Source organism: Amblyomma maculatum, chromosome 1, assembly GCF_055883805.1.
Source record: "Amblyomma maculatum isolate TAMU_Amacu chromosome 1, ASM5588380v1, whole genome shotgun sequence".
Classification (NCBI taxonomy): Eukaryota; Metazoa; Arthropoda; class Arachnida; order Ixodida; family Ixodidae; genus Amblyomma; species Amblyomma maculatum.
The window spans coordinates 176,940,307-176,967,507 of record NC_139344.1 but is presented as its reverse complement, the minus strand read 5'-3'; the positions used below and the strand labels follow the sequence as shown (position 1 = coordinate 176,967,507).

Below are 27,201 nucleotides of genomic sequence, written 5' to 3'. Positions count from 1 at the left end.
CACTAGATGCCCGTACAACTCTTTGCAAATGGACTCTCAGCGTCATATCTGCAATGCATATGCGAGTAAACGAAGCGACCACTGCGTGAACTACCTTCTTCGGCCTCCCTATTTCAAACTCTCTAGCGCCGGGAAAAGCTCTAAATCTTCTTCAGCGGCACGTCGTTCGCCTCGAGCGCCGCGTTCGCGTTTTTAACCAAGAGAACAGAGGAAGCGAGTTAGGCTTTGTTTGCAGTTGAAGAGGTGAACGAAAACCTCGCTCGCCGAAAGCCACCGACCTGTCGCGTGCGTAGGCGAAATTGGGTCGTGTATCTGCCGCCCGCAAATATGGGGGCCACGGCCGCAGTACTGATGCTTTAAAATTGAAACTTTTTTCTCAGCCGCGGCCAAGGAAGACCTATAAGGTGCTTATTTACGTTTGACGAGCCGCGCTTACCGGCGCGAGACAGGCGGCTTTCATGCAGGAACAGGTCAACGTGGGTTTCAAGCAAGAGACGGAAAAATGGCCGCCAACACTGAGGCACCCGAAGCGGACCTTCGATGTGTGGCGCTTCAGGCCGTAACTAAATTGCGCAAAACCGGGCGGATGGTGATCACTCGGTCGCATGACGCCGAACCTCTTGGCCGCCAGTCGTCGCTCCTCTCGTTGAGATGCAAACAAGCGCTTAGGTGCAGGCAATATCGCGTGATCTCGAGAACGATGCGCTAAAATAAGCACGTTCGAGCCCGCCAGCGTTGCGCACCGGGCGTATAAAACTTCCAGAGGAGGAAATAATGCTGGCAGCGCACGGAACCTTGGGAGTTATTGTGACCAGCTACGTTGCTTTACTCGTTCCCCAACGCTTGCGAAAAGGATTGGAAAGTGCGTTGTTCATTTTAGGCTAGCTGAATGGCCCCTTGTTTTGTTTGAATCGTTATTCCTGGACGCAGTAGACACCGCCTTAAAAGGGACGTCCTTTCCTCTTTCGTTTTTGATCGATGACTGAAACAGTCATTAGCTGGGATCTGTCATCCAGTGAACTGGTAGAGCTGCAATAAGAGAACCTGTCTGCATTGCCAACCAATCGGAAGCATGACACTTATGGGAATAAACTCATTTTTGAAGGCTGATACCCATTATAGTAGAGCTAATATAAAATATTGAAATGTTCCATAGTCTTTCTTTAATGCTTGCGGCCCGCTTGTGCGAGTGTATTTGGGGCGCTAAAACAAAATATGAAATATTCGCGATGATCTGGCTTCCATTCTTCGATATGATCAAGAAATTGAGATTTATATATGCTGAAGTGAAACGTTCTAGTTCTCGTGCAGGTATGAACAAATATTTTTTTGGTTAGCTTGCATGGTATACAAGCTGTTGTCTTTTTGTTGTTTGTAGAAAATCTTGAGTACCCTTCGTAAGGATCCTGGTGTGGTATGTTAAGAAAGCAACGTCATTGAAACTATTCTACCGCGACATGTTGGCTACCGCTAAAGCCTAGCAATATATATATATATATATATATATATATATATATATATATATATATATATATATATATATTTTTTTTTTTTTTTTTTTCAGGAGCATTATCTGCTCGCACACGGTGGACACTTGCAGCAATTCAGAACGCCAGTATGGCAGCGCTGTTTACGAAATCAGCATTGTCATGCTGGCGCGCTGCATTTCTTGCTTTCTTTTCTCACATACTCTTTTTTGCGTCCCCATTTCTCTGTGACACTAATCGTCGTCAGCCTAACTACGCAGGCGTGCTTTCCCACATCGTATATAGTTGCTCAAGACGAGATGGCCGACCATGCGTTTCCAGCTGAAACAAACAAATAGAACTAGTCCTTTGTTCGATTCCTCGGAAATACTTTTCCTACAAGTTCATGCATGCCATTAGCACCTCTCCGTAGACCTCGCGTTTCTTTTATAGGCAACTCTGCCACCTTTGTCTTGGGCAATATCGTTATGTGAAAAAGCGCACTTGCAGAGTTTTCCACATCACTAATTAGCTATATGTACTGTGCCAGCTGTTCCCCAAACGTTTTGACTAGGATGACTAACTCGTGTTTGTTCCCTGACCCACTCTGTACAAGTTGCCTTTCAGCATTACATCTATCATTTTCAGTTTCATTGCTTACTGCGTTTTACTCTCAATTTAAGTTCGAAGCTTTTGCCTTCATCTTTCTGCCCCATGGTACCGGTAAGATACAGCTATTATACGCTTCCTCGTGAAGGATGTTGATAAAGTAATGTTTGCCGTCTGAGAATAGCTGCCAAATATACTCCTCACCAATATTATTGTCTTAGTTATTTCACTGTCGTGATCCGGATCTGCGGTCACTAGCTTATGTTACGTAAATGCCTTCCATCAGCGCTTCCAATGCTTCGCTCACTAAACTGTTTAACTGTTGTGGCATTTGAATATTGTTAAACATCATTTCTGATTACATTACGCTAAATTTTATACCCTAGTGTTTTGTTTTGCCTGTCTAGGTCCTTGGTTCTTCTTCGTGATTTGTCCCCTGCGTTACTCAGCAGGGCAACCTTATCAGCAAATTGGAAGTTACTACGGTATTATTCCTCACCTTGTATACCCAACTTTTCCCTATCCACTTCTTTGAATACCTCCTGAAACACACTCAGCGGAGAGTACTGGAGAGGTGTCTCCTTACGGGCCATTCCTGATTGGTATTTTTTTTTTTTTACTTTCTCTACGAATGACTTCACAGAGAGGAACGGAGGAAAATGTGTGGATACAAAATATCAGGTTAGTAGTAGCACTCAATATATGAAGAACACGGAATAAATTTTGAACTCGTTAATTATGTTATGTCATTTGTAAATGTATAGTGTCGACTCAGCTTCACTACAGCTGTACGTTGCGCTTGCCGTGGCTGCAGGAATAAATTTCCTGCATCTCATGAATAACACTATACGACATGTCACTTGCAGCTTTAGTTGCACAAGCGCATATTTTTATGACCGAGGAAGAGGAATGAAGCAATCTAAAAACATATGTAAAGGAACGATCGAGATGACAGGTCATCATAATGCTGATGGTCCCTGACCCAGGCACAGGGCCCTGGAGAGTATTTTATGCCCTCCACTCCAGAAACAAAAATAGAAAAAATCAAACGAAGTTTTGAGGGAAGTGGTACTTTCAAATATAAAGCGCGAGAGGAGACATTGGTAATGACTGCGGCACGCCGAGGCACCTACGCTTCGGTGCGGAAGCCTTCGTCGAGCGCACCTTACTTTCCTTGTAACGGTGTCTCACTGGACAGTAAAAGCGGTGAGCAACAATAAATAAATAAATAAATAAATAAATAAATAAATAAATAAATAAATAAATAAATAAATAAATAAATAAATAAATAAATAAATAAATAAAAGAGAACACTTAAGCTCCCATTTAAGGGCATCAGGTAGAACGAGAGGAAGAAGATGGTTTACGCGGTATGAAGGAGCACTGAACAAGGGACAAGTCCACTTGTCGGAACGTTGGCTCGACCTGCGAACTGAGGCGCACCTTTTTTACCATTGTTCAGTGCTCCGAATTCATACCCTTAAGGACGCGATACTTCTGTGTTAATGAATCCCTTCACGGGCTTCGAGCCATTTTCTGTAAGCTTCCATTTTGCCATTTCAGTTCATTTTAGCAATCTGGCATTGGTCACTGTTGTTAAGTGACGAAGCCGCAGCTTCCAAGCGTGCGTGTATGGGAAGCGATGTGACAGTTGACTCATAGGCGAGCGCTCGTCAACAATGGCTGCATGAGGCAGCCGGCGGTTAGCCGGCCCATGCGGCGAGTGGCGCGACAGCTATCGCCCACAGTGGGGCCCGCTATTTTGTTATTTCTGTGACTGACCATTCGCTGCTTTTGTCTAATGCCGCTGTCATATGATATGAAATGGTGAATGGAAGACTATGGAATACTGCTCTGGGTTCGCCTTTGCAATCACTACGCAGATACGGACACCTGTTTCTATTTGCTTTCTTTTTATTTATTTACAAGACATGCCAGGAGCCCCTTTAATTACGTCGAACGGACGTGCATTCGTGAACAAGGGGTAGCGATACTGACTCGCGATCTAATGGCCCCACGTTTGAATCCAAATTATTCCAATTTAATACCCGTGTCACACGGGCACTGTAAAGGCGTTTAATTAAAAGATTCCTCAATTCTCAAAAAGAGTTTCATTCGCAGACATACGAAAGAGTTCAATCGCTTTTCCAGAAGCGGTCTTTTCCGTAAACGGAGATTGCCGATCTCTTTTACAGCTGGAAAGGCGTAGCCTCCACACAGTGAACGCCAGTGATTATCTTTTAATAAAGAAAGGAAGCAAAAGTGCATTTTCGTGTCACGTTTATACATTATAAAAAGAAAACGAGTTTTACGCTTCGTAGAAGGTTAACCACAATAATGCAGTTTTTCTGCAGCACTCTCGTAAGCAGTTGGAAGATATCACGTGGTGACGCTAACCGCCGATGCGGATGCGCGCCACATTCTTTAATTTTTACGTTTGTGAACTTACTGTGGCTAAATTTACTGTGAACAATGTGAAATGACACACGTATTTCATTTATATGTTGCGATACGTCGGTTTATTCTGAGTGGTTTTGTTTCAAGATCTAGCGCCACGCTTCCGATAGCGTTCTCGGTAGGAAACTCTAAAAAGAGATCGCCAGCGCCGTGTGTCTGCTATGCGACTCCTTTTGAATACAAGTCTTTCAACTCGGTAAAAGACCGCTAGGTGAAGGAGATTTTTGCTTGCTCGTGTGGCGCGGGTATTATTTACAACGGAGGTCATTTATATACTTCACCTACTCGTATGTATGTCATAATGTCGTAGCAATCTTATAATCACAATTAATCCCAGGCTTTCATACAGTTTTCAATTTCATGTGGCACAATGACCTTTGCAGTTGTGAGATGGAATCGAAGGGGACATGACACCTGAAAGCGCCTTATATACACCGGGGTCACACAGCTTACGGATCCATCATCGTCCATCTAGCACCTCCGCGTATCGTAACTCGTGTTACAAATATTTTTATGAGCTACTTTTGGTGCAGTCACTACTAACCGCATCCTCGAATTTCGCGCGTGAGGTTCCAAGGATTTGTGCCGCGAGGTTAATGGCATGCAGCAACATGCATCATCTTGGAACGCTGACAGATCTCCGCTGCGAGCTGCGACGACGGCGTAAAGCTCAGAGAGGCACCAAGAAAAGCTGCTGCTTTGAGTGCAGCAGTAATGTTATCTAAATCGCATCCCCGGATTTCGCGCGTGAAGTTTCAAAGCCTCTTGGGAGCCAAGAATTAGTTTATTGTGGATATACTAGTATGGAATCTGCCGCACTATATATACACTGCCTAATAAGATGAGTTGCTAAGTTTTTTACCGAATTTATTATTTGGATGGAGAGCTTCAATTCTCCAGATGCACATTCACCCCAATACAAGAAAAAAAAACACAGAATAATTAATTAACGCATAAAGTTTTTCAGCGAACTAAATAATGCATTCTGCCTCTTACCATATGGTATCCTCCTTAGCACTCAACATAGCCCCAGTACTGAAACAAATCTGGAGCAAGTTCCTTTTTGATAAATATTTTGGACCCTCTAATAATGTATAAAAAAAAAACACATGCTCGGTATTTGAGGGCATTGTAGCCACTACCGAAATCAGTACTTCATTTCCTCTGACAAAATGAAGTACTGAGTTCGGTAGTGGCTGGAGTAGTAGCCACCGGAGATCTCTTTTAACTCCAGGACGTTTCGCAGCAGTTTTCGACAAAAGTGGTAGCAAACTGTCCTTTACTCTTTGTGATCTGAACTAACAACTTTATCTCGAAAAGTTTAGAAAACTTAGAAGAAAGTATTTACCACATTACAAGGAGCTTCACTGGTTACAGTACAAGCACCACCACACAGTCCAGCTAGAGAGTAAAATTACAGTGACTACGCAAGCACTTAATTGCCAGGATTGTTGACTGAAAATAGCGACAATTTCATTCCCGAAAAAGTTAGGGTGATCGATTAGACTGATGTGCAGAAAATTCGATAGCGCTTTTCTTTCACTGGCCAGAAATTTCAATTCTGCTTTCATGTTCCTAATCCATTTCTATACGTAATCGCTTCGTTTATTCCGTTTTGTTGAGTTATTCTTAGTTCGGCCTGTCCCTCTTCTATCCTACGAGTAGAGAGGACAATCCCACTCTCTCTCTCTCTCCGCTGGCTTATAATAGCAGGCGACAGGTGGAGAGATGAATATACTCCTAAACGCAGTCGGCAGGTGGAAGCCTCACACAGATGCTGACGCCGGACAGTTTTCGCCCTCGTGATCCTTCTAATGCTATCGAATTAACATAATGAGAATGTTGCAATATACTAATAATAAGAATATACTCGACTAGTTAATTCTTCAAAAGCTCCCCCCCCCCCCCCCCTCCCCCTGAAAACGCTTATGGCTTAATATGAACTGGGCTCGTCTAAATCCGCTGCTTTTAAGGATCGTATGAAGTCATTATGGCTCGGGAGAGATTGTACAAGGGGAGCGCGGCAGCCGCAGCAGCAACTCACAGCTTTTTTCTTCCTTTTTTTCTTTTTTAATGCGAGAGCATTACTTCGCTGTGTTCACAGATTTCTGTCCACAGACTGCGTCGGCAAAATCGTGTCCGCAGCAGTTGTAACTGAGGAGCGTTAGAGCTTAATGAGTGGTGTCAATCAATAGCGGCTGACGTAATGTTGCTGCCGAAAAAATAAATAAGCCAATAAGTTAATTAAGTAATTAATTACAGGCAAAGAATGCAAAAGTTGTCCGCAGCAGTTGTGAGTAATTGAGAAGTGGTAGAGGTTAATGAGTGGTGTCGATCGATAGAGGGTGACGTTCCAAAAAATAATTAGGCCGAAAAGGTAATTATGTAATTAATTAGATGCAAGAAATGTTAAAGTAAAGGCGGAAATGGTCTCATTAGCCGTTGGCTTAGCGCCACATTTGAATGTATCAAATACTAAAATAGTTAATTATGTCAGTCAATTAAGGTGACGTCAATGATGTGATGTCACGCAACCTGAAGTCGAGCCAAAAAGGGAAGAAAGGGATTGGGGCACAATTTGAAAGTATACCAAAGACTAAAATGAATAAACAAGAAATGAATCAATGTGGCGTAGAGTATGTGACGTCACGCAACCAGAAGTATGGCCGAAAAAGGGCATAGGAAGGTATTAACGCGCTATTTGAAAGTACCAAAGACTAAAATTGGTAAACAAGAAGCAACCAGAAGCAACCAACAGCAGCATCCGTGTTTTCGTATCACTCCAATGCAGATTCTGCAGTGCTCTTTAATTTTTTTCTAGCTTAAAAATGGTTCTGTGGGCAGCAATAAAGTATCGTTCAAGGTGCCCGATCTTGGGCAAACGACCTGGTTCCCTTTATTTTTCTATTTCCCTTTTGCCGCGGTAACTCAATGGTATGGCTTCCTTCTGGCTGGTGATCCCAAGGTCGTGGGATCGAATGCGGCTCCAGCGGCTACATTTCGATGCAGGCCAAATGGAAATATGCCCATGCAGTTTAGGTGCGTGCTGAAGAGCTCTGTACATTCGACTCCCTCCCTCCCCCTCCCCCCCGCCCCTCATCGTCTCCCGAAGACGACATTGTCCGCTGAAGAAACTTAAAAAAAAAAAAAAAAGTACAAGGCTGGTGAGATAAGCACACCAACTACTTTGCAGGTCGTGAGAGAAATGCAAGAACCAGTTACAGCGGGTGATGACAAAGATCGAAGGCTGCGTTGTTACCCTGAGAACATAGTGTTTATGAAATTGCATGGTTTCACGGACAATAGTCGAACATCCCAACAGGAGGCTTCTTCCTTTTGTTGTTTGGTGGAGTGTTATCCGCCAGTTCCCAATGGTCAAAAGTTTTACACGTCGAGAGTTCTGAAAAAGACTGCACTGATTTGCGAGAAACGAAGTCATCTACATTCATGCCGTGATATTCAGAGTTGTTCCGAAATTCGCCATCTGGAAGAATAGTATTCCAGAGCAGAGTTCCGAACTGTTCCTTAAATTTCACTCACTTTTGCTGAGCATTTCACAGAAGGCTTTATTCATATTTATTCGCTGATAAATTGTTTATACCAATTTACCTTTTCGTGGCCGTACCCGGAGCCCTATTTGTCGTGTTGTATATCACGTGACTTGCTTCGCTACGTTAGAGCCGCATACAGAGATAGGGAGCATGTATATCCTTTGTCATCACTAGGAACAATGTGACCTGGCATCTTTCTCTGCGCTTATAAAATGAAGCGTCCAGATTAGAAAGGAACAGTTTGAAACTGGCCACCGTATATTCTTTGATATTTCAGTCTAAAAAAACCGTGCAGTTTGAAGAGGTGTGTTAACTTAAAGGAAGTAAATTTTGGGGAACACTTTAAGGGTGTGACAGGATAGCGTTACTCTCCACTGCCGGCTCCCCTTTCGGGTCGTCGTTCTCGTGCACACACTTTATCGCTCGCTTAATCACTAATCTCTTAATTTGTGCCTCTTTTATCTCACACATAACCATGTCATGCTGGTCGATAACGTCACGCAACCCGACCACTCAGGGTGCGGGCATGTTGCCATGTCAACTATCACTTGCGAAGGCCATGGTCATGATTTTTCGTTCACAAGGCCGACAGCGCAGGTAACCGCAGATTTTGTTCAGAATGGAACCTTCAACGATATCGCGTTAAAAAACAGTTATTAAAAAGCTACAATAAATAAATGACTAGCATGTCGATAAATATTTTTTAGCAGTATATTTGATAGAACTTCCTTAAGCTGAGCGTCCGATGTGCGAAAATACGCTGTGAAAGTCTAAGACACGATAGCTGTTGTTGCAATAATTTTCTCTGTTTTTTTTTTGTTTTTCTGAAAGAGAAGAGCGAGGCCATGCAAACAAAAATTGGAACACCGTATGTGATCCACAGGCCAGCACGTTTTCTTGCAGTCATGTAACCGCCATAGTGGCGCTATGGAATTCGGGTGCGGAGCCCTGCATGGGACGCAGTACTGTATTCGTGCCGCGGCGATCGCATTTTGGAGGCTGCGAGCTACAAAATGTCCTGTGAGCTGTGCGTTGTCACTACACGATAAGGAGTCACATGCGGCAGAAATCAATTCGGAGTTCTCTCTCTCCAGTATATGAGGAGAAGGAAAGGCAGGGGGTGAACCAGAAGGAGAAACCGGTTTTCTACCCTGAACTGGGGGAATGGGGTGAGTAGATGAAGTGAGGGATAAAAGGGAGTTACAGGAATATGAAATCAGTAAATCAGTGAAGTCAGTATAGCCAGTAAATTACAGCTACTCTCGTAGCCTAGCTTTGCGACATTAACATCCACAGGGCATAGCTTTGTTGCGGTTATGTGGAGTGGAGCATCCCAAAGCACGATTTGGTTCGTGACGTTGCAGCGCAGCAAGCTGCTGTCTGGTTCTGACGCCGCGTTCTGCTGCCCCTCTTTCGGGAATTCCCCCGAATGATCCTTCGCAGCAAAGATAGGTGTGACGAAAGGAGAATGGGTTTTATAAAGAAAAAGAAAACCGCAGCCCCATTATCCAGCCTTCGCCTTTGCGCCAAGGCGCACTTTTCGTTTTATCTCGCGCTTTTACGTGCATACCGCCAAAGACGACCGCGAGTCGAAATTCACGTCGGTCAATTGCCCGTTCCAGACGCTCGAGCTGGACACTTCGCTGGCCTACATGTACTTCCTCAAGTTTCGCATCGGCATCTGCGTCCCTTCCACCTGCAGCCTGGACGACGTCCGGAGCCTCGCCCGCTACTGTGCGTACGCAGCAGCCTTTCCTTGTTCGCGCATTGTCTGCCCGCGCGCCTCCCGGGGCGGAACGCCGGGCATCGGCGCGGCGCTTCCGCCGCCGCCGCCGCTCACGGTTCCGCCCGTCTGTCTTCTCTTTCAGTCGGAAAACAGATGAAGACCAACGTGACGGTTCCCTGGTGCGAAGTGAAGCAGAAAGTTGTACTTCCCGATTACTACGTTGCGATCCTGTGAGCCCCCGACCGCATTTTTCTACTCTTCTTTGTGTGGCAGGCCTACGTAGCTTTTCTTTTTCAATTTTTAAGAAGGAAACTCGTCCTTTTTCAAATCACCTGGGTGCAACTTTCTCCTTTCCACCAGTCGTAGTCTGCCTGAAAGAAAGAAAGTGCAGATGCATTAAAGAGGAAGGAAGGTAGCCAAGTTACACGACATTTTGCATACATAGGTAACTCCATTTGGGATGTCAGTGACGAATAAAGAACCAGAGTGCGTTTTATTTAGGGCAATAAAAGCGTCATTACAATGGAACAAAAGCGATGGAACAAAGATAGGCACCGGTGCTTCAAAAGACACATGATGAAAAATGCAGCTGAACAGGCGACAATGCACAGGAGAGAGACAAACACGCACAGATAGACCAATGCTGCACTATATATGTGTGCGCGGCTGAATGGGAAGGAGAATGAGTTAAGATGCAAAACGGCGCACCGAACATGATATTCAGAATGCATTCAAGGGATAGTGTATCAGATTGTCCTGTTCTGTGGGAAGTACGTTGGCCAGACTGGGAGATGTATACTAACGACAAGATTAGATAACACGCCACTGCAATATCCGAGAAATCTGGAACCAACTTCGCGGTGCAATGCAAAGATTGTAACTTATGCAGGTCCATCAGACCTTCATAACGTGGAGGCTTTGAGCAAGAATAAGGATAAGTTGACACGAGAGATTTTGGACGCCTGGGCGATATCTGTGGCGGGTGAACAATGTGTTAGTAAGCCTCCCGTTTATTTATTGAAGAAGGAGAAGGAGCTTCTAGATTACTGGAAGGACAGTGAAGGACGAAGTTAGGTGTACATGAAAGAAGTAAAGAAAGAAGGTTCGCGGGTGTAAATATAGTTGTAGTGCAGCACGTCCTTGTCTATATGTGTGTGCGCGCGTGTGTGTTTGTGCATGTGTGAGTGTGTATCTATCTATATATATACATATATGTTTATATATGTGTGTGTGTGTGTGTGTGTGTGTGTGTGTGTGTGTGTGTGTGTGTGTGTGTGTGTGTGTGTGTGTGTGTGTGTGTGTGTGTGTGTGTGTGTGTGTGTGTGTGTGTGTGTGTGCGTGTGCGTGTGTGTTGTAGTGTGTGTGTGTGTTGTAGTGTGTGTGTGTGTGTGTGTGCGCGTGCGTGCGTGCGTGCGTGCTTCTGTGCATCGTTGCCAGTTCAGCTGTGTTTTCCGTCATGTGTGCAGACGAACTAGTTCAACGTTCCATTGTTTATTGCTAAAATACACTTGACTAAATTTTGTTCATGGCTGTGAGTTGCAGACCATCTCTATAAGAAAAAAAATTGATCTTCAGGCGGTGCCGAGGAGCTTTTTTTTAATTAATAATAGACAAAAAATTTATAAAAGCCTAGACTCGCACACTTCTTTGTTGACCTCGCTGCTTGAGCACGCTGGCTCAAGAAGCAGCCCACGTGAACGGCGAAGCCAACATGATTAAGCCGTGGCACAGAAATATAAAAAAATAGTAAGAAAAAAAAAGGTGGGGGGGGGGGGGTGGACTGGAAGGGGTACACTTAAGCTCTCCCTATGGAAATACGACTCGACGTCAATGGCTCCCGTCTGCGCTCCCCTTGCGGAACATCGTTCGCTTACACGCAGTTTCCTACTCGCTTATCGCTGATCCGTTATTTATGCCTCTATTTTACAGTCATTCTCATACAGTCATGAGCTAATGAGCTACCTCTTTATATGAAACTTCATCCGAAACACACACACACACACACACACACACACACACACACACACACACACACACACACACACACACACACACACACACACACACACACACACACACACACACACACACACACACACACACACACACACACACACACACACACACACACACACACACACACACACACACACACACACACACACACACACACACACACACACACACACACACACACACACACACACACACACACACACACACATGCGCGAAGATGGCAGCTGATTGTTAAACATAGAAATGAACTACCAGGAATTTAAAAAATCACCATAGATTTATTTCAACATTTCGATCGTGGACCGATCTTTGTCAAGGATGAACGTACAGAAGGTTACAAATGTCTTTTTGAAAACAATTGTTCACAGATAGGGTGATTACATATATATATATATATATATATATATATATATATATATATATATATATATATATATATATATATATATATATATATATATATATATATATTTATATTTATTTATTTATTTATTTATTTATTTATTTATTTATTTATTTATTTATTTATTTATTTATTTCAAAATACTGCAGGCCTTATGGCTCAACAGGAGGGGCATACCAGGTAACAATCACACACAGAAAAAACAAAAAATACAATACACACTACAATTCGGCGAGCAAAAAGGAATCATAATAGTAATAGTAATTATTAAAAAATTTGACAGTCTAACAAATAAAAATAGGCAATAACACACAGCACAATTCGGCATGAACAAAGGAAACAGATATAAAGTACTAAAAAGTTGAGCAGCCTAACCAAACAAATGACCTTCCAGTGCCTTGTTAAAATTACTGCTTTGGAAAAGAAATTCTGGAAGCAAGTTCCAATCAGAGATGGTCCGTGGGAAAAAACTGTACTTAAATGAATTTGTTCGGGCAAAGACAGGTTGCAGCATATGTTCCATAGTGTGTCGTGTTCGTCTGGCAGTAGAAGGTTGGACAAAGTTAGGTAATGGAATATTAACTTCCTGTGACAGAATCTTACGAAGAAACAAAATTCTGTTCATTTTGCGGCAGACTGAAAGGAGCGGGATGTCATTTTCTACCATCAGCTGTGTGGGAGAATCAGATCTGCTGTACTTGTGGAAAATAAACCTGACTGCTTTCCTTTGTATCATTTCAAGAGCAGTTATGTTCTTTTTTGTGTGAGGGTCCCAAATGATAGAGGCGTACTCGAGCTTAGTTCGGATGAATGTGTTGTATGCCAATAGTTTGATATTAGAGGGGGCGCGATTAAGTTTGCGTTTTAGGAAGCAGAGTGTCGAGAATGCCGAAGAACAAATTTGTGAGATATGCGGTGACCAGTCCAATTGATTGGTGTCAGCCCTAAATATTTATGGCTTGCTACTTCTTTAATATTGGAGCCTTGTAGGGAATAAGTGAATGGGCTAAAATGTTTTTTCCTTGTTACACGTAGGAGTACAGTTTTCTTGATATTAGGTTTCATGCTGCATTCCCCACACCATTTGTCAATAGCTGCCAAAAGGCTTGAAGAATACCATGATCAGAAGTTTCCCTTATCTGCTTAAACACTATGCAATCATCTGCAAATAATCGTATGGATACAGAATTTGGAATAACATCAGGAAAATCATTTATATATATAAGAAACAGTAATGGACCCAACACGCTTCCCTGCGGTACACCCGAAGTGACACACAGTGATTCGGAAAAGGCACCATTCACCTCAACAAACTGACTCCTCTTTTCCAAGTATGTCTCTATCCATTGAACTATATATTGTGGAAGACATATTAGCTCTAATTTATGAATATATATCTGACTCATCCAGTGAACTCGGCCATGCCATTGTGGCCTCGTGACGTCAGTAACCGGCCATGTCATCTGCCAAATCAACCATTCAGAAGCTTGCCCGTGGTTTTTCGCTAACACCAGCCCCGATTTTCTAGGGAACGGAGCCTGTAACGTTGTCGCGTTATAAAAAACCATAACTCACCATTTGGCGCTCTTTAGTGGTCTCATGGATGGCGTAGCCATACCCGTTGAAAGAACGCTGGGGAATGGTTAGAAGCGCTCCCGTTGTGAATAATCGCGTGTGAAATGCAATTTATTTATGGTGCCCACAGAACTTTTTCGGGAACCGAGGCCACGAAAAAGCTGGATGTCCTTGTCTCACAGGTCATTTAGAGAAAGTGACTGCGTGCTCAGATTACTAAGCGAGTATTCTTTTTTCTGGACTGCTACATCTTCAAAGCTCCTACGAGCTCCTCTACATTATGCCGCACGATGACTCTCTTGAAAGTGTCGATGGTATCTCGGTGCATCTAGAATAGCGACTGCCACGTGCGACCACGGCTGGTGGGTTTCAAAAGCAGATGTTTTGCAAGTTATGTATGCACGACGTGTACCCCGTTCTAATCTCGGCAGCTTTGCCAGGTCTGGGTGTATTAGCTTAGCGTTTCTTTTAATTTTTTCTCAGTCCAGGGTTACTTACCGCTCTCCGACAAGCTTTGCGACTCGTGTATAAACACAAAAACGCTTTGTTCAGAAAGAAATACTTCGTATATGTCATAAAGAATTCAGGCTAGGTCAACATATCTTACTTTCTCCAGGGAGAAAGAACGGAAGCGAAAGTAAAAGAGAAGGTTGGCTCTACAGCGTATGCATGTGTTACATTATTATTCTTCTTGTAGCTCCGCCGCCCTCTTCGAAACCATATAACACGTACTGTGTGATCTCGTGTTATGAATATGAATGTTTTGCGTTGTTCCTCAGGGCAATTTTTGGCTGCGGTATCCTCATTGTCATGGCAGGCACGTTGTCTGAAATTGTGCCTAAAATTCGAAGAATTATAAGGCGGGAGCCTGAGCCCCTCAAGGAACCGGAAAAAGGTAAGCCAAATAAACTGCAACACTCATTCATCTAAACACATGGCTACTGGCAGCACAGCATCCAATGTGCACACGCGACAAGAGTCAGACAGCTTTAATAGTATTTGGTTCTAAAAGAGCTTAAATTTATGCAATATTGATTCAACACGAATTGGGCATAAAGCTTTTCAATGAAACCCAAGGGGTAGTAGTTGCCCTAAGTTTGAAAACTTAGTGCACGTTGTTGGGCGAGTCGGTCATACGTGTTTAAGGAATGGAAATGCACAGAAAAAATACACGGACAAGAAGAGGACAAGGATGGGCTTGGAAACTTATTTATTATTTAGCCAACTACAGCAAGCCGGCCGACCAAGCTCACCTGCACAATATGTAATCCAGTGCAGTCGCATTGTGGCCTGTGGAGTGGCAAGTTTGCGTGCAATTAGACAATATAATATGTAAATAAAAGGTTCTTTACGACATTCATATATGCAGGAAGCCAGCAGCCACCGCAATCAGGGAAAGAGTAAGGGAACATTTTTTTTTTTTTTTTTTTTTAAGTTCGAAATGCGTTTACTTCCCGTTGTCGGCGACGTTGAGAGACGTCGAGCCAAAAACAAAAGACAACATCCCAGCGCTGATTTCCCGCTATCCGGGAGCCGAGACGGGATCAACCGTGCACCAAATGAGGTTTACTGAGACGAGTTCTCCGGCGCTCCCAGGTGAGACGGGCGCATCGCGGAGAACGACGGCTTCTGCGCAGTCCTCAAAAATGGCGCCACGGGCCCACGCACTCAGTCTGTCACTGTGTAGTGTGGCGTCAGCTCATGGCGTTTGCACCAGTCGCATTTCCACACCCTAGGGGAGCACTGGAACGCGCTGTTTCTGCTACACACTTGTCAGGCCTGCATGGCATCGTGGCCGCTTGCATTTCTGCTCAGTTCTGCCTTCGTGGCCGTCACATCTGCTTAAGCCGATCAGTGGAGCCTGATGAAAGGAGAGGTCGGAAACGCCTTACGGAAAGCAATCGCTTTTCGAGTTTTACGCCACATCACAAGAGTACGCGCCCCTGCTGACAACGTGCTATGCCCGTAACCATTTCATGCGTGCATGCGTGGATTATGGAAGGGGCGGTAATTTGTTTTTGTTTTTAATTTTACGTTGATCAATGCATGTAATTAATTATGTAATCATTTTATGGCTGAAATATATCTGATTAGGAAGTGGCGAGTGGTTAGTGAGAGCACCGTAAGTGAATTCGGAAGATGTTGGTTCAGTATTAACTTTGGCTCCGCCGCGGTGGTGCAGAGGTTAGGGCGCACGGCTTCTGTGCCCAAAGATGCGGGATCGAATCCCGGTCGTGGCGCTCGCTTTTCGATGGAGGCGAAAAGCCAGGCGCCTATGTTGTGTGCGATGTCAGTGTACGTTAAAGAACCCCAGGTGGTCTAAATTTCCGGAACCATCCACTACGGCATCTCTCATAGCCTGGGTTGCTTTGGGACGTTAAACCCTATATAAACCTATCAACTAACTTCTTGCATATAACACGAGGTGCCATGGGTGCATTACATGCGCAAGCTGTCTTAAGAAACCAGAAACTACGCATGCTTTAAATGTCATGCCAAAATACATAATAGAGTGCTGAAACCGCTGAAAACTCGAACAGTGCATATTCATAAAATGATACTGATGCGCATGTCCGAGAATGCTTTTCAAGAAGCTTCGTCGAAATGCATCGCATTCAATTTTTTGCAGGCATTCCCCGGCAGCTACTGGAGGCATTTTCAGCTTACGCTAACGGCCGGAAAGTCCTGTCGACGAAAACCAACGACCGGAGCATGAGATGCCTTCACGGGATACGCTTCATCAGCATGCTATGGGTGATGCTCGGTCACGTGTACTTCAGCCGCAACAATTCGATAGTTTGTAAGCCTGTTCACTAATTTCGTAGCCATCTTTTAAAAGCCCTGAAATGGAATACAAGTTTTTGTCCGTTCAGTTTTATTAACATACAGGATTGTGATCATGGTCTCGAAAAGAACTGGAGGTGAACGATTTAGAAAATGCTTACGTTTAGGGTTTATGCCTCACGCCTGATGATCGATATTTGTGTCCGTGAATTCAGGAAAGAAATGTTAGTTTTAGCGATAGAGTCCTCACTATACAGCTCAGCACAACGCCCTTAATATGGCTGAAGTCAAAACGTAGCTGCCGCTATTAGGCAATAGTTTGTTGCAGCGTCTTTTGCTTATTTACTAGCGGTCAAGCTAAGCTGCCTCACTAGAGTAAGATCATTGCGCTCGGCCAAAGCTCTGCCCACGTACTGCTTTAGGCAAAGATCAGAATTGGTATGCTTTAACGCAGTCAGTGCGTCTTTACACACACACACACACACACACACACACACACACACACACACACACACACACACACACACACACACACACACACACACACACACACACACACACACACACACACACACACACACACACACACACACACACACACACACACACACACACACACACACACACACACACACACACACACACACACACACACACACACACACACACACACACACACACACACACACACACACACACACACACACACACACACACACACACACACACACACACACACACACACACACACACACACACACACACACACACACACACACACACACACACACACACACACACACACACACACACACACACACACACACACACACACACACACACACACACACACACACACACACACACACACACACACACACACACACACACACACACACACACACACACACACACACACACACACACACACACACACACACACACACACACACACACACACACACACACACACACACACACACACACACACACACACACACACACACACACACACACACACACACACACACACACACACACACACACACACACACACACACACACACACACACACACACACACACACACACACACACACACACACACACACACACACACACACACACACACACACACACACACACACACACACACACACACACACACACACACACACACACACACACACACACACACACACACACACACACACACACACACACACACACACACACACACACACACACACACACACACACACACACACACACACACACACACACACACACACACACACACACACACACACACACACACACACACACACACACACACACACACACACACACACACACACACACACACACACACACACACACACACACACACACACACACACACACACACACACACACACACACACACACACACACACACACACACACACACACACACACACACACACACACACACACACACACACACACACATACATATATATATATATATATGGCGCACGTAAGCAAGCACACACGAACACAAGAACGTCTCAAAGGAAACGAAATGGGTTAAGCATTTACTTCTCTCTTTACTTACCTCTTTACTCGGCTATGATCCTGAGTGACAATAAAGATGAGGACGGAAATGCAAAGTTTACGAATTGTGGGTACTCTTTTCGCGAAAGTTATTGCGGCCGTCTTTCAAATAAGCATCAATTCAATTCAGTCCATAGACTTGACAGGGAGCCGAATTCAAACCTGTGAAAGGGAAAGTGTCCAGATCGCTTGCCTTGTTGAGTTGGGTGCCATCATCGTCATTTTGGTGAAAAAATCTCAGTTTGAAACAAGAACAAATCTTGCAGCAGGAGCTATCCGGGCTAAAGAGTTGGGAAAGGATGTCCCATTCCAAGTGGTCCTGAACGCCTCGCTGTCTGTGGACACGTTCTTCCTCTTAAGGTAAGAGTAAAGGGCGTGTATCGTATTAAAGCTAATCAATCCATGAATGATAGATTAGGAGGTACTGATGCAGAATGACGGAGTGATGAACAGTGTCCTCATTCGTTACTCAGCACACCTCTGAAAGTAATGCATTCAATTTGCCCAAGATTTAAACACGAAAATGGCCTCTCTGCAAATGTAAAGTAAGACGAGATTACTGAAGAGGCAATAATGGCGCTGAAATTCCATTGGTTGTCCACATGACTGCCACCCGACACCTTGCCGCAATATACCTTTTAGCTTGAAATGTGTTTATTCATAATGTGATCGTGTATTACAATACCTTGAAAAGTACAGTTGTTATGTTGAAGACAAAATTATAAGAAAAGAAAGGCGATAATTTCATGAGGCATTTGTTATTTCTTGCAGCGGATTGCTTCTTATGTTCGTCTGCTACGGAAAACTCAAGCAAGACAAAGGACGATTTGACTTCCTGATGTACTACATCCATCGTTACATCAGGTGGGTGCAAAACTGCACTTCACATCAATGTGTTTCATACAGTGCACGTAAAACTGCTACAGGCGGCGTGCTCTCTATGCGCTAGCGGTGTTTTCAGCTATTGTGGTGTTTCCTTCGTCTTTATCTGGTGTTCTTTGTGTGCGCGGTTTTCATTAAGAATCTTCACCAACTAGCCCAAACATCTTTGATACTGTATCCGTCAGATAGAGCTGGCAATCCTGACAAAATTAACAGTAGGTGCGCATGCGTGTTATCTCTTCTTCAGTTGATTTGGAGGAAAGAGGGTAGAACCACGAAGCGTTGTCATGCGGATATGCTGTTCTTAGCTTTCACATAGGTATATAGCGTCCATTACCTAGGCTATGCGTGCGCTGCCGTACTGGTGTAAAGACTACCGCATTCCCCGCTCCAGTGTAACATGACAATCTGAGGAGTGTAAGATGGCGGAGAACCACTCGGGTTGTTTTGAACTCTGGGTCGCCAGATAGGAAAGAGGTTAAAATACAAAAAAAAAAAAAAAAATTACCGCACGTTTCCGCGACCCGTGAACAGAGGGTCGCCGCTCACCACGGTGCCACGCACGAGCTTTTTAAATCAAAGCGACTTTCATTAGTCAGCTTGGCCTCTGGTTTAAAGTTTCATCGTTACAAACTAAAGGACATTCTGAACCTGGCAGCAGCAAGTGAAATATGATAAGCTTGAATATAAGCTTACATAACATTTCATCACTGCTCTACTGTGGTTGCGTAGCAAGAGACCAAAACGCAACCACCCTCGTTAATGTCACAAACCCCTGCCTACGGGCCAGTCCAATCGAGTGAAGAGAGCTTTTAAACGAGTTGGTTTGACTCCTCCTACATAACTGCAGCACAGAGCAATAATCACGCCCACAAGAAAAGTCACACACCTATACGGATGGTGTACTCACATTTGTTCATTAGTAGAGAGCACGTTTGAAAATATAACCTTTGTTGAGCGTGCACAGGAAAATTAACCGAAACCAAATGCTGCGTTGCGTCCTGTCCACATCGCCTCATTTGTCCTCGTCTTTCTGAGATATAGGAATCCGAAGAAATAGGTATCAACTGCCCAGGGCAAGAATATTCTCACAAATAGACATCTACCAATTTTTGTAACGTTTCTAATCGTGTTTCGTTTTCATTATTAGGTCTGTTTTTGCATGAACCGAACGCCCCAATGGGCGGCCGATGTGAACCCAGACTTCAGCGACCGAGAAGTGGATGCTCGTCGGGCTTCTGCATCAGTTCAAAGACTGCTTCTCATTAACGGCAGTGATCGAACAGACACCTCTCACAAAGCGCCGCATAAAAAAAAAAATGAAGAAAACTCCTGACCTTTTCGAGAAAACCACCGTGTATCAAGTGGGAAAGCGCCGCCATAGTTCAGCCGACAGGAGAAATACTGAAGGACGGTACTATACAGCCATCAAGGGGTTCCTTCCTGTGGTATTGGCTAAGAAAAAAGACGAAAGTTTACGATTTTGCGTTGACTACCGGAAAGTTAAACAAGCTCACGAAAAAAAAAAAAAATGTCTACCCGTTGCCAGTATTACCGACGTGGTTGACATGCTGCGCCCTACGCGCAACTTTTCTTTTCCGGATTTAAAAAGTGGCTACTGGCAAGTCGAAACTGATCAGTGGGACCGCGAGAAGATAGCTTTCAATAGAAGCTAGTAATTCAAGGTCCATTCGGATTGTGCCGGCTCAAGCGACATTTCAGATGTGAACGACTGCTGTTTTATGAAGTCTTAAATGACAAACATGCATGCTTAGTCTACCCGGGCGAAGTTGTGCTTTCGCAACCTTCTGGGAACATCCCAAACGCCTCTGAACCGGCGTCCTTACTGTAAACCCGAAAATTGCTACTTTGGTTTTGAGGGGCCTACTGCTATTGGGGCCATGTCGTCAGTAATCGACACTTCCGGCACGACCTTGCTATGAAGCAGCCGTCGCCAACTTTCTCGCTCTTGCAGAGAATTGAAAGCGGTCCAGCGTTTTCAGGGCCTTTGCGAACCTACCGGTTCAGACTGAAAATGTTTCACACCTTACTCGGTCGTTTGCGCGTCTGACAAGAGACGAAGTCGCTTCATTTGGACAGAAAAACAGCGACATGCGACATGCATGTGATCATGGAGGAAGGAAAGAACTTAGGAGAGGCCCTGACGTCATTTTTTTGAAGCCGGCGCGGCCGCGCCGCGACAGGACGCTGCAACGTCTCTCCTCCTCCTTTTCCCTCCGCATTCTCTTTCTCCGCGACGCTCACGTACCTAGGGCCCTTAGCAACGCTGTTGCTAGTGGCCCGAGTTTTCATAGCAACTGCGTCGCCGTTGCTAATGGCCCGACTTGGCTAACCCTAAATTATGACGTCACTTCCGCCACATTTTCTCCAACGCATTGGGAATGGCAAGGACCTCTCCTAAGTTGTTTCTTTCCTCCATGCATGTGATGTATTACAGACTGCTTGCAGATAATACGTGTTCTTGCTGATTTCTATGTTCATATCAAGAGTGCTCCACACAGATGAAAGGGACGTGAGCCTCGGTGCTGTAATCGTCCAGTGGAAGGACGGCGCTGAGCGAGTCATAAGTATGCTAGTCGAAATATTTTCTAGTGATAAATTTAACTATTCCAGTGACGAAAAAGAATGTCTCGCAGTTGTTTGGGCAGTTATGGCATTCCTATACTGTACCTGCACGACCAAAACGTCGAGGTCGCAAATAACTCGTAATGTACCGCAACTTTCTATGCTTTTAAACGAACTTACGGGGCCCCCTATGGACGCCTCGCACATTGGCGGTAACGTCATCGGGAGTTTGACGAATCAGAACATCAACACAACGATGCCGTCTGCTTGTTACGGCCTTCAGTCAAGGCTGCACGCCATGCAAAGTCGTAGAAACGGACCATCATTTATTCTCAGCAGGGGCGTAGGAGTGCCTTTGGTATCACCCCCCCCCCTCCCCCCCTCTACCTCAAAAAAGAGGAACTCGCCGAAGTTTCATGTATTGCCGCGAACGTATTTTAATACCGCTTTTTTTCCTAGCCGGATAGTTCGATCCTCTTTGAAATGCAAACAGTGCGTCTTATCATTTTTTTAGTGATTTTTAATGAAAATGTGTCCTCTGTTGCTTGTTCCCGAAAAAGATTGATGTAGGTTCTCACGGCTCTATAATAGGAAGCGGAAGCTATTGAAGAGAAGCATCATTTTCAGGGAGAAGGAAAGAAGACACGATCTCTCCGGTACTACTCACCCCTTGCTTACAGGATGTATTCAGAGGCCTGGAATGGGAAGGTTTAGGGCTAAGGGTTGATGGAGAATGCCTTAGTAATCTGCAATTCGCGGATGACATCGCCTTGCTGAGTAACTGAGAGGACGAATTGCAAAAAACGGATAATGACCTAGACAAGCAAAGCAGAAAGGCAGGCCTATTAGTTAATATGCAGAAGACTGAGGTAACGTTCGACAGCCTCGGAAACGACCAGCAGTTTACAATAGCTGGACAGGTGCCGGAAGTGATAAGGGAATGCATCTACTTAGGACAGGTACTAACAGCAGATCCGGACCACGAAAGGAAAATAACTAGGAGTATCAGATTGGGATGGAGCGCATTTGACAAGTACTCGCAGATCATGACTACCAACTTATTGGTATCGCCGAAGAGGAAATTATATAACACTTGCATCTTACCTGTACTCATCTACGGGGCTGAAACGTGGAGGCTAACGAAAGGGGCTCTACTTAAGTTGAGGACAACGCAGAGGGCTATGGAACGGAAAATGGTAGGTGTATAATGTTAGGAGTTAGGAAGCGTGCACAGTGTATCAGAGAAAAACTCGAGTTAATGACACTCTAGTCAGAATCAAGAAGAAATGACGTGGGCATGGGCAGGGCATGTAATGCTAAGGAAGGATAACCGATATGGTCGCTAAGGGTAATAAATTGGGCTCGAACTGAAGGCAAGCGTTGCCGAACACGGCAGAAAATTAGATAGACGGATGTAAATACGTCTGAAGGGGTCACATGTATGCAGGTAGCACAGGACCGGGTTAATTAGAGGAATATGGAAGAGGTATTTGTCCTGCAATGAGTACGGCCAGGCTGCTGCTGCTGATGGTCACTTTAATGTGCGAAAATATTTTGAATAGCCGCGATTTTGGGACGAGTATCTTTCTTTGCGAGGAAATAGATGTTATTTTATTAACAAATTAAGTCTTCAGAGTCTTGTGCGCACTCGTATCTTTATCTAGATACTAGAGTGAGCGAAACAACTAACCGTTCGGCTTTATTAAAGCAAGAATGAAGCAGACTCTCTTTTTTCTACCGGTGACGTATAACACCACCTGAGAAATATTTTTGGCTACGCTACTAGCAGAACAACGGTCTCAATCTTGCGCTCAAACCTGCCATCGACTTTCTCTAAGCGCGTGTCGCGGAGGTGCCCTGTTCCTTGGCAAGAACGGACTCATCCCTTTGTGTGCGCAACAACGTTTTATATCAAACCAACTTTGCTTCAATAGGACGAGGCAATCTCCTCGTCCAGCCTCTTCGAGACGAAACCTTGTTGGCGTATACGATGACCAGCCCAACCGCCGGTCACCTAAGCAAGACCAGAGTGAGCTATTACTGGCCTAAGCTTGTGGTGGAATATGCGACACTACCTGTGCACATACTACGCTTCTCGGCGAACAAGACTGCCTGTCAAGCCAGCCGGCTTTATCCTTACGTTAGCCAATACCTAGACTCCTGTTTAAGCAAGTTGGCATAGGGTTTCTGGGCCCTTTTCCGGCTTACTCTTCAGGCAACAGGTGTATAGTCGATGCTACCGACCGATTTTCTTTCGCTATACACTGAAATCAGAGCTCTCCAGCTCGGGACAGCCGCGCAGGCAGGGAAAGTTTTCGTCGAAAATATCGTCTGCATGCATGGCGCTCCAGCACGTATTACAACGGACGTGGCTCCGCTTTCACTGTCAAGCTCCTGGAATCCACCATACATCTTAGTGGCACTATATACCCACACCATATCAACTCCTTACCATTCCCTGACAAATGACCTGCTTCAGTCATTCAACGGAACTGTAGCCGACACTCTATATTAAGTTGACATCGTGCATTGACCTTGGAGCGGTATCCTGCCGTATACTATTCGCGTGCAACGCGGCACAACAGGAAACCACACCAAGAACGCCTTTTGTCTGTTGTAACTTGTGCGGCCGCTAAGTGCCAATAGTGTTGAAAACAATGTTGCCCCATGATGGCTACTGCTCCCAAGCTGACGCCTAGGAGTATGCTCAAGGACGGGGCATCCAACACTAGCAACGTAGTGACGCGTTGCATTGCAATAGCCGCCACAGACTGGTGACGGTCGAACAGGAACACCGACTGTGAGAATGGAATAGTATTCTACGTCCAGACATTTCAGAAAAAAACGACTAAATCAGTACTTCGGCCCCTACCAAGTACTCCGTCAGCTAAGCGACGTCAGTTACAAAACTTTTGAGGATTGATCATTCAGGACTACTCGTTGTCAACGAAGAGCCGAGGCTGCTTATGATGCGAATGAAACCCTACTTTTCGCGAGGACTCATCTTATGGCTAAGCACCATGTGCTAGCTCCAATATTTTTGTTGCTTTTTCGATATTTTCTTGTAGAATGCAGCAGTTCTTTTTTTTTTTTTTTTCGTTTTTTTTTTGCATTAAGGAGATGGTAAAGCGACGTCTGCAATAATAGGCACTCGGCGGCTGCTCGCCGCCAGGTGCGTGCGTAGCGCTGATGCTTTCGGTGAATAAGCTGAACCACGGCCGGTCTCGAGGGAGAGCGCGCTTCTCTTCTCTTACGGCCTCTCCAATGGGGTCTGTTTCCACCGCCCGTCCCGCCTCGGTGGGGTCGCCACCGCCCCACTGCTGCTCCTCCGCTAGAGCCGTTCACGTGCAGGGGAAACGCGCGCTCGTTTTTAGCTTCGCCCGCGTCAGTTGCAACCGGTAGGTCCTGACATTTCGCCCGTTATGGCTTATACAAAGGCCGTAATCAGCATCGAACATTTATCGTGTACGAGGAATAAAATACAGTCAACAATCCGCTCACGCGTGAGCGCGCCTTCGTCAGTGCGGCCGTGCACGGTCGAATGAAGCTTCGGGTACACTTCAACATTTTTTACCCCTAAGTTTTGTACAAAAATAAATTTACCAGGCTATGCAATGTGCCTTTGAATGTTTTAAGCAGGTGTAGCGCGACCTGACGTGAGTGCATGGTGAACGGTTGGGTGGAGAATCTGTCAACCGCTACCGTTTTCGTTTAGATCAGAAGAGGTACCGGCAAAAATTTATGGCGCGTGTCAGATTCAGAGTAAAGAACAAAAATTTACTCATATAATAAAAATTTCACTTGTCTAGTGGAGTGGGCTGTTCTAGCTTCGTTCAAAACATATCAGTCAATTGAAAGACCGAAGATGTATATGTAGTCTCGCGACTACTTTTAATCACGGCAACGGGTATAAAGAGTTAAGCAGAATCGAAAAGAGCGGCAAACAATAAAAAAATTGCCCTTCAAAGTTACACATTGCACTACATATTCATCAATACATCAAAATGCGACCTGCGTCTAGAAACTTCAGTCTCAAAATCTTCCTGCTCGGCTTGTGCACATAAGGAGTTGGCCTCTCGGTCTACTCTGTCACTTTCCTGGTATGATTAATTAAGAAGAAGAATTCTGAGAAATTTTTCAAATATCAAAGAAGCGGACCTAATAACATAGCTGTTGTCAATTCCTTTCGGGCAACTCAGAGTTGAATTCTGAAATGCTGACTGAATCAGGATCTTAAGTACTTCGAGAACATTTGTGTGTAGTAGGTGCATGGCAGCTTTTTCTTGTCCAGTAGGGCAACAAGCTCTAGTTTCGGATAATGCAGTCCACTAGAATATTGTCCTCGTAGAAGAGTGTACTACATGGGGCTGTTTCTTTCGCTATAGTTTCAAGAAGAATAGCGCAAGCGTCACACCCGAAGTTGATTAAGATATATCCAGCGACGTAAGGTAAACCATAATATGTGACAGTGGGAAATTGGATGGTAGGAGATGCCATCACTTCCTTCAGTGCCTTGATTTTGCTCTCAGATGAAACGTCCGTCTTGACAATGTAGTCATGTGCCGCTAGCTGTTACGGCCCCGGCATCTAGCATACATCGTTCCCTTCCGCACATTAACCTACTTTCCCGAAGAGAGCCTCAATGGCTCGCTATATAGGGCTTGAGATGAGTCTTCAGTGAGTAGTGTCCTTTTTTAACGCTTTAGAAGTTTCTTGCATACTTTCGATATAGCAGGTGAACTCACTTGTAAGTCACTGCATCGAGTATCACCTTCATCATTGGCCTCCTTTTACCACTTCGAGCACAAGTGGTGCCATGAATATCAAACCATTTTTGATTGTTTTCATAATAAGCTTAATATCATGTAAAAATTTCATTGAAGTAATGTTTATTTGCAAAATTAAAATAATGTTTATAATACCACCCATTGGCTAATATATGAATTGTAATATAACATTTAAAACTGACCCCTACAACGTTTACTTTGACTGTTATACTAATACTTTATATCATGCAATCATTTTGCAATTTACATTACATTTTTATGAAATTATTTTCATCTTCGGTGTTACATGGATGGTTTCGCATCTAGTGCTGAAAGACGGGTTTGCTGTTGGAGACGAGTTGCTGTCATGTTAGTCTTGAAGAAGCTTTGATGTGATTACTGCTCATTGTTTTTTTTTTTGTTCCCATTTTTGTACAGGCTTGGGAAAAATTCGGATTAGATGGACAAAAGTAGCTACCATGTCGCAATGTATGTCATGCTTGTCGAAAGTTTGCTGTACGATAGTGTTTTTTATATCCGTTCACGTGTGTAGTACGTTGACGACATGCCGCTGCAGCATCTACCTTCTGTGTTCTTTCATTTCGGGGCTGCACTCACCACGAAACTCGCGAGCGACAGCGCGAAACCAGGCAAAAGCCACCCGCCGCCGCTGAAGCAGACGCGGAGCAAACAGTGAGCAGGTCGCGCCTCTTGCGGCCGCGGAGAGCGTAACTCAAGGAGAAACGTTCCCATTGTTCCCGCGGCGATTGAGAAGGCCGTAAGAA

General features: G+C 44.6%; 1 protein-coding gene across 1 annotated transcript in view; it reads left to right on the top strand.

Moving 5' to 3' along the window:
- Nucleotides 1–9,735: 9,735 nt before the first annotated feature.
- The window catches only part of LOC146204962 (nose resistant to fluoxetine protein 6-like), a 29,113-nt gene continuing 11,647 nt past the window's right edge, over nt 9,736–27,201 (top strand). The window contains exons 1-6 of the mRNA XM_084605651.1: nt 9,736–9,817; nt 9,952–10,039; nt 14,583–14,698; nt 16,433–16,603; nt 18,449–18,542; nt 18,954–19,046. Coding sequence (XP_084461777.1) covers nt 9,736–9,817; nt 9,952–10,039; nt 14,583–14,698; nt 16,433–16,603; nt 18,449–18,542; nt 18,954–19,046 — 644 coding nt within the window. The remainder of the gene's footprint in view (nt 9,818–9,951; nt 10,040–14,582; nt 14,699–16,432; nt 16,604–18,448; nt 18,543–18,953; nt 19,047–27,201) is intronic.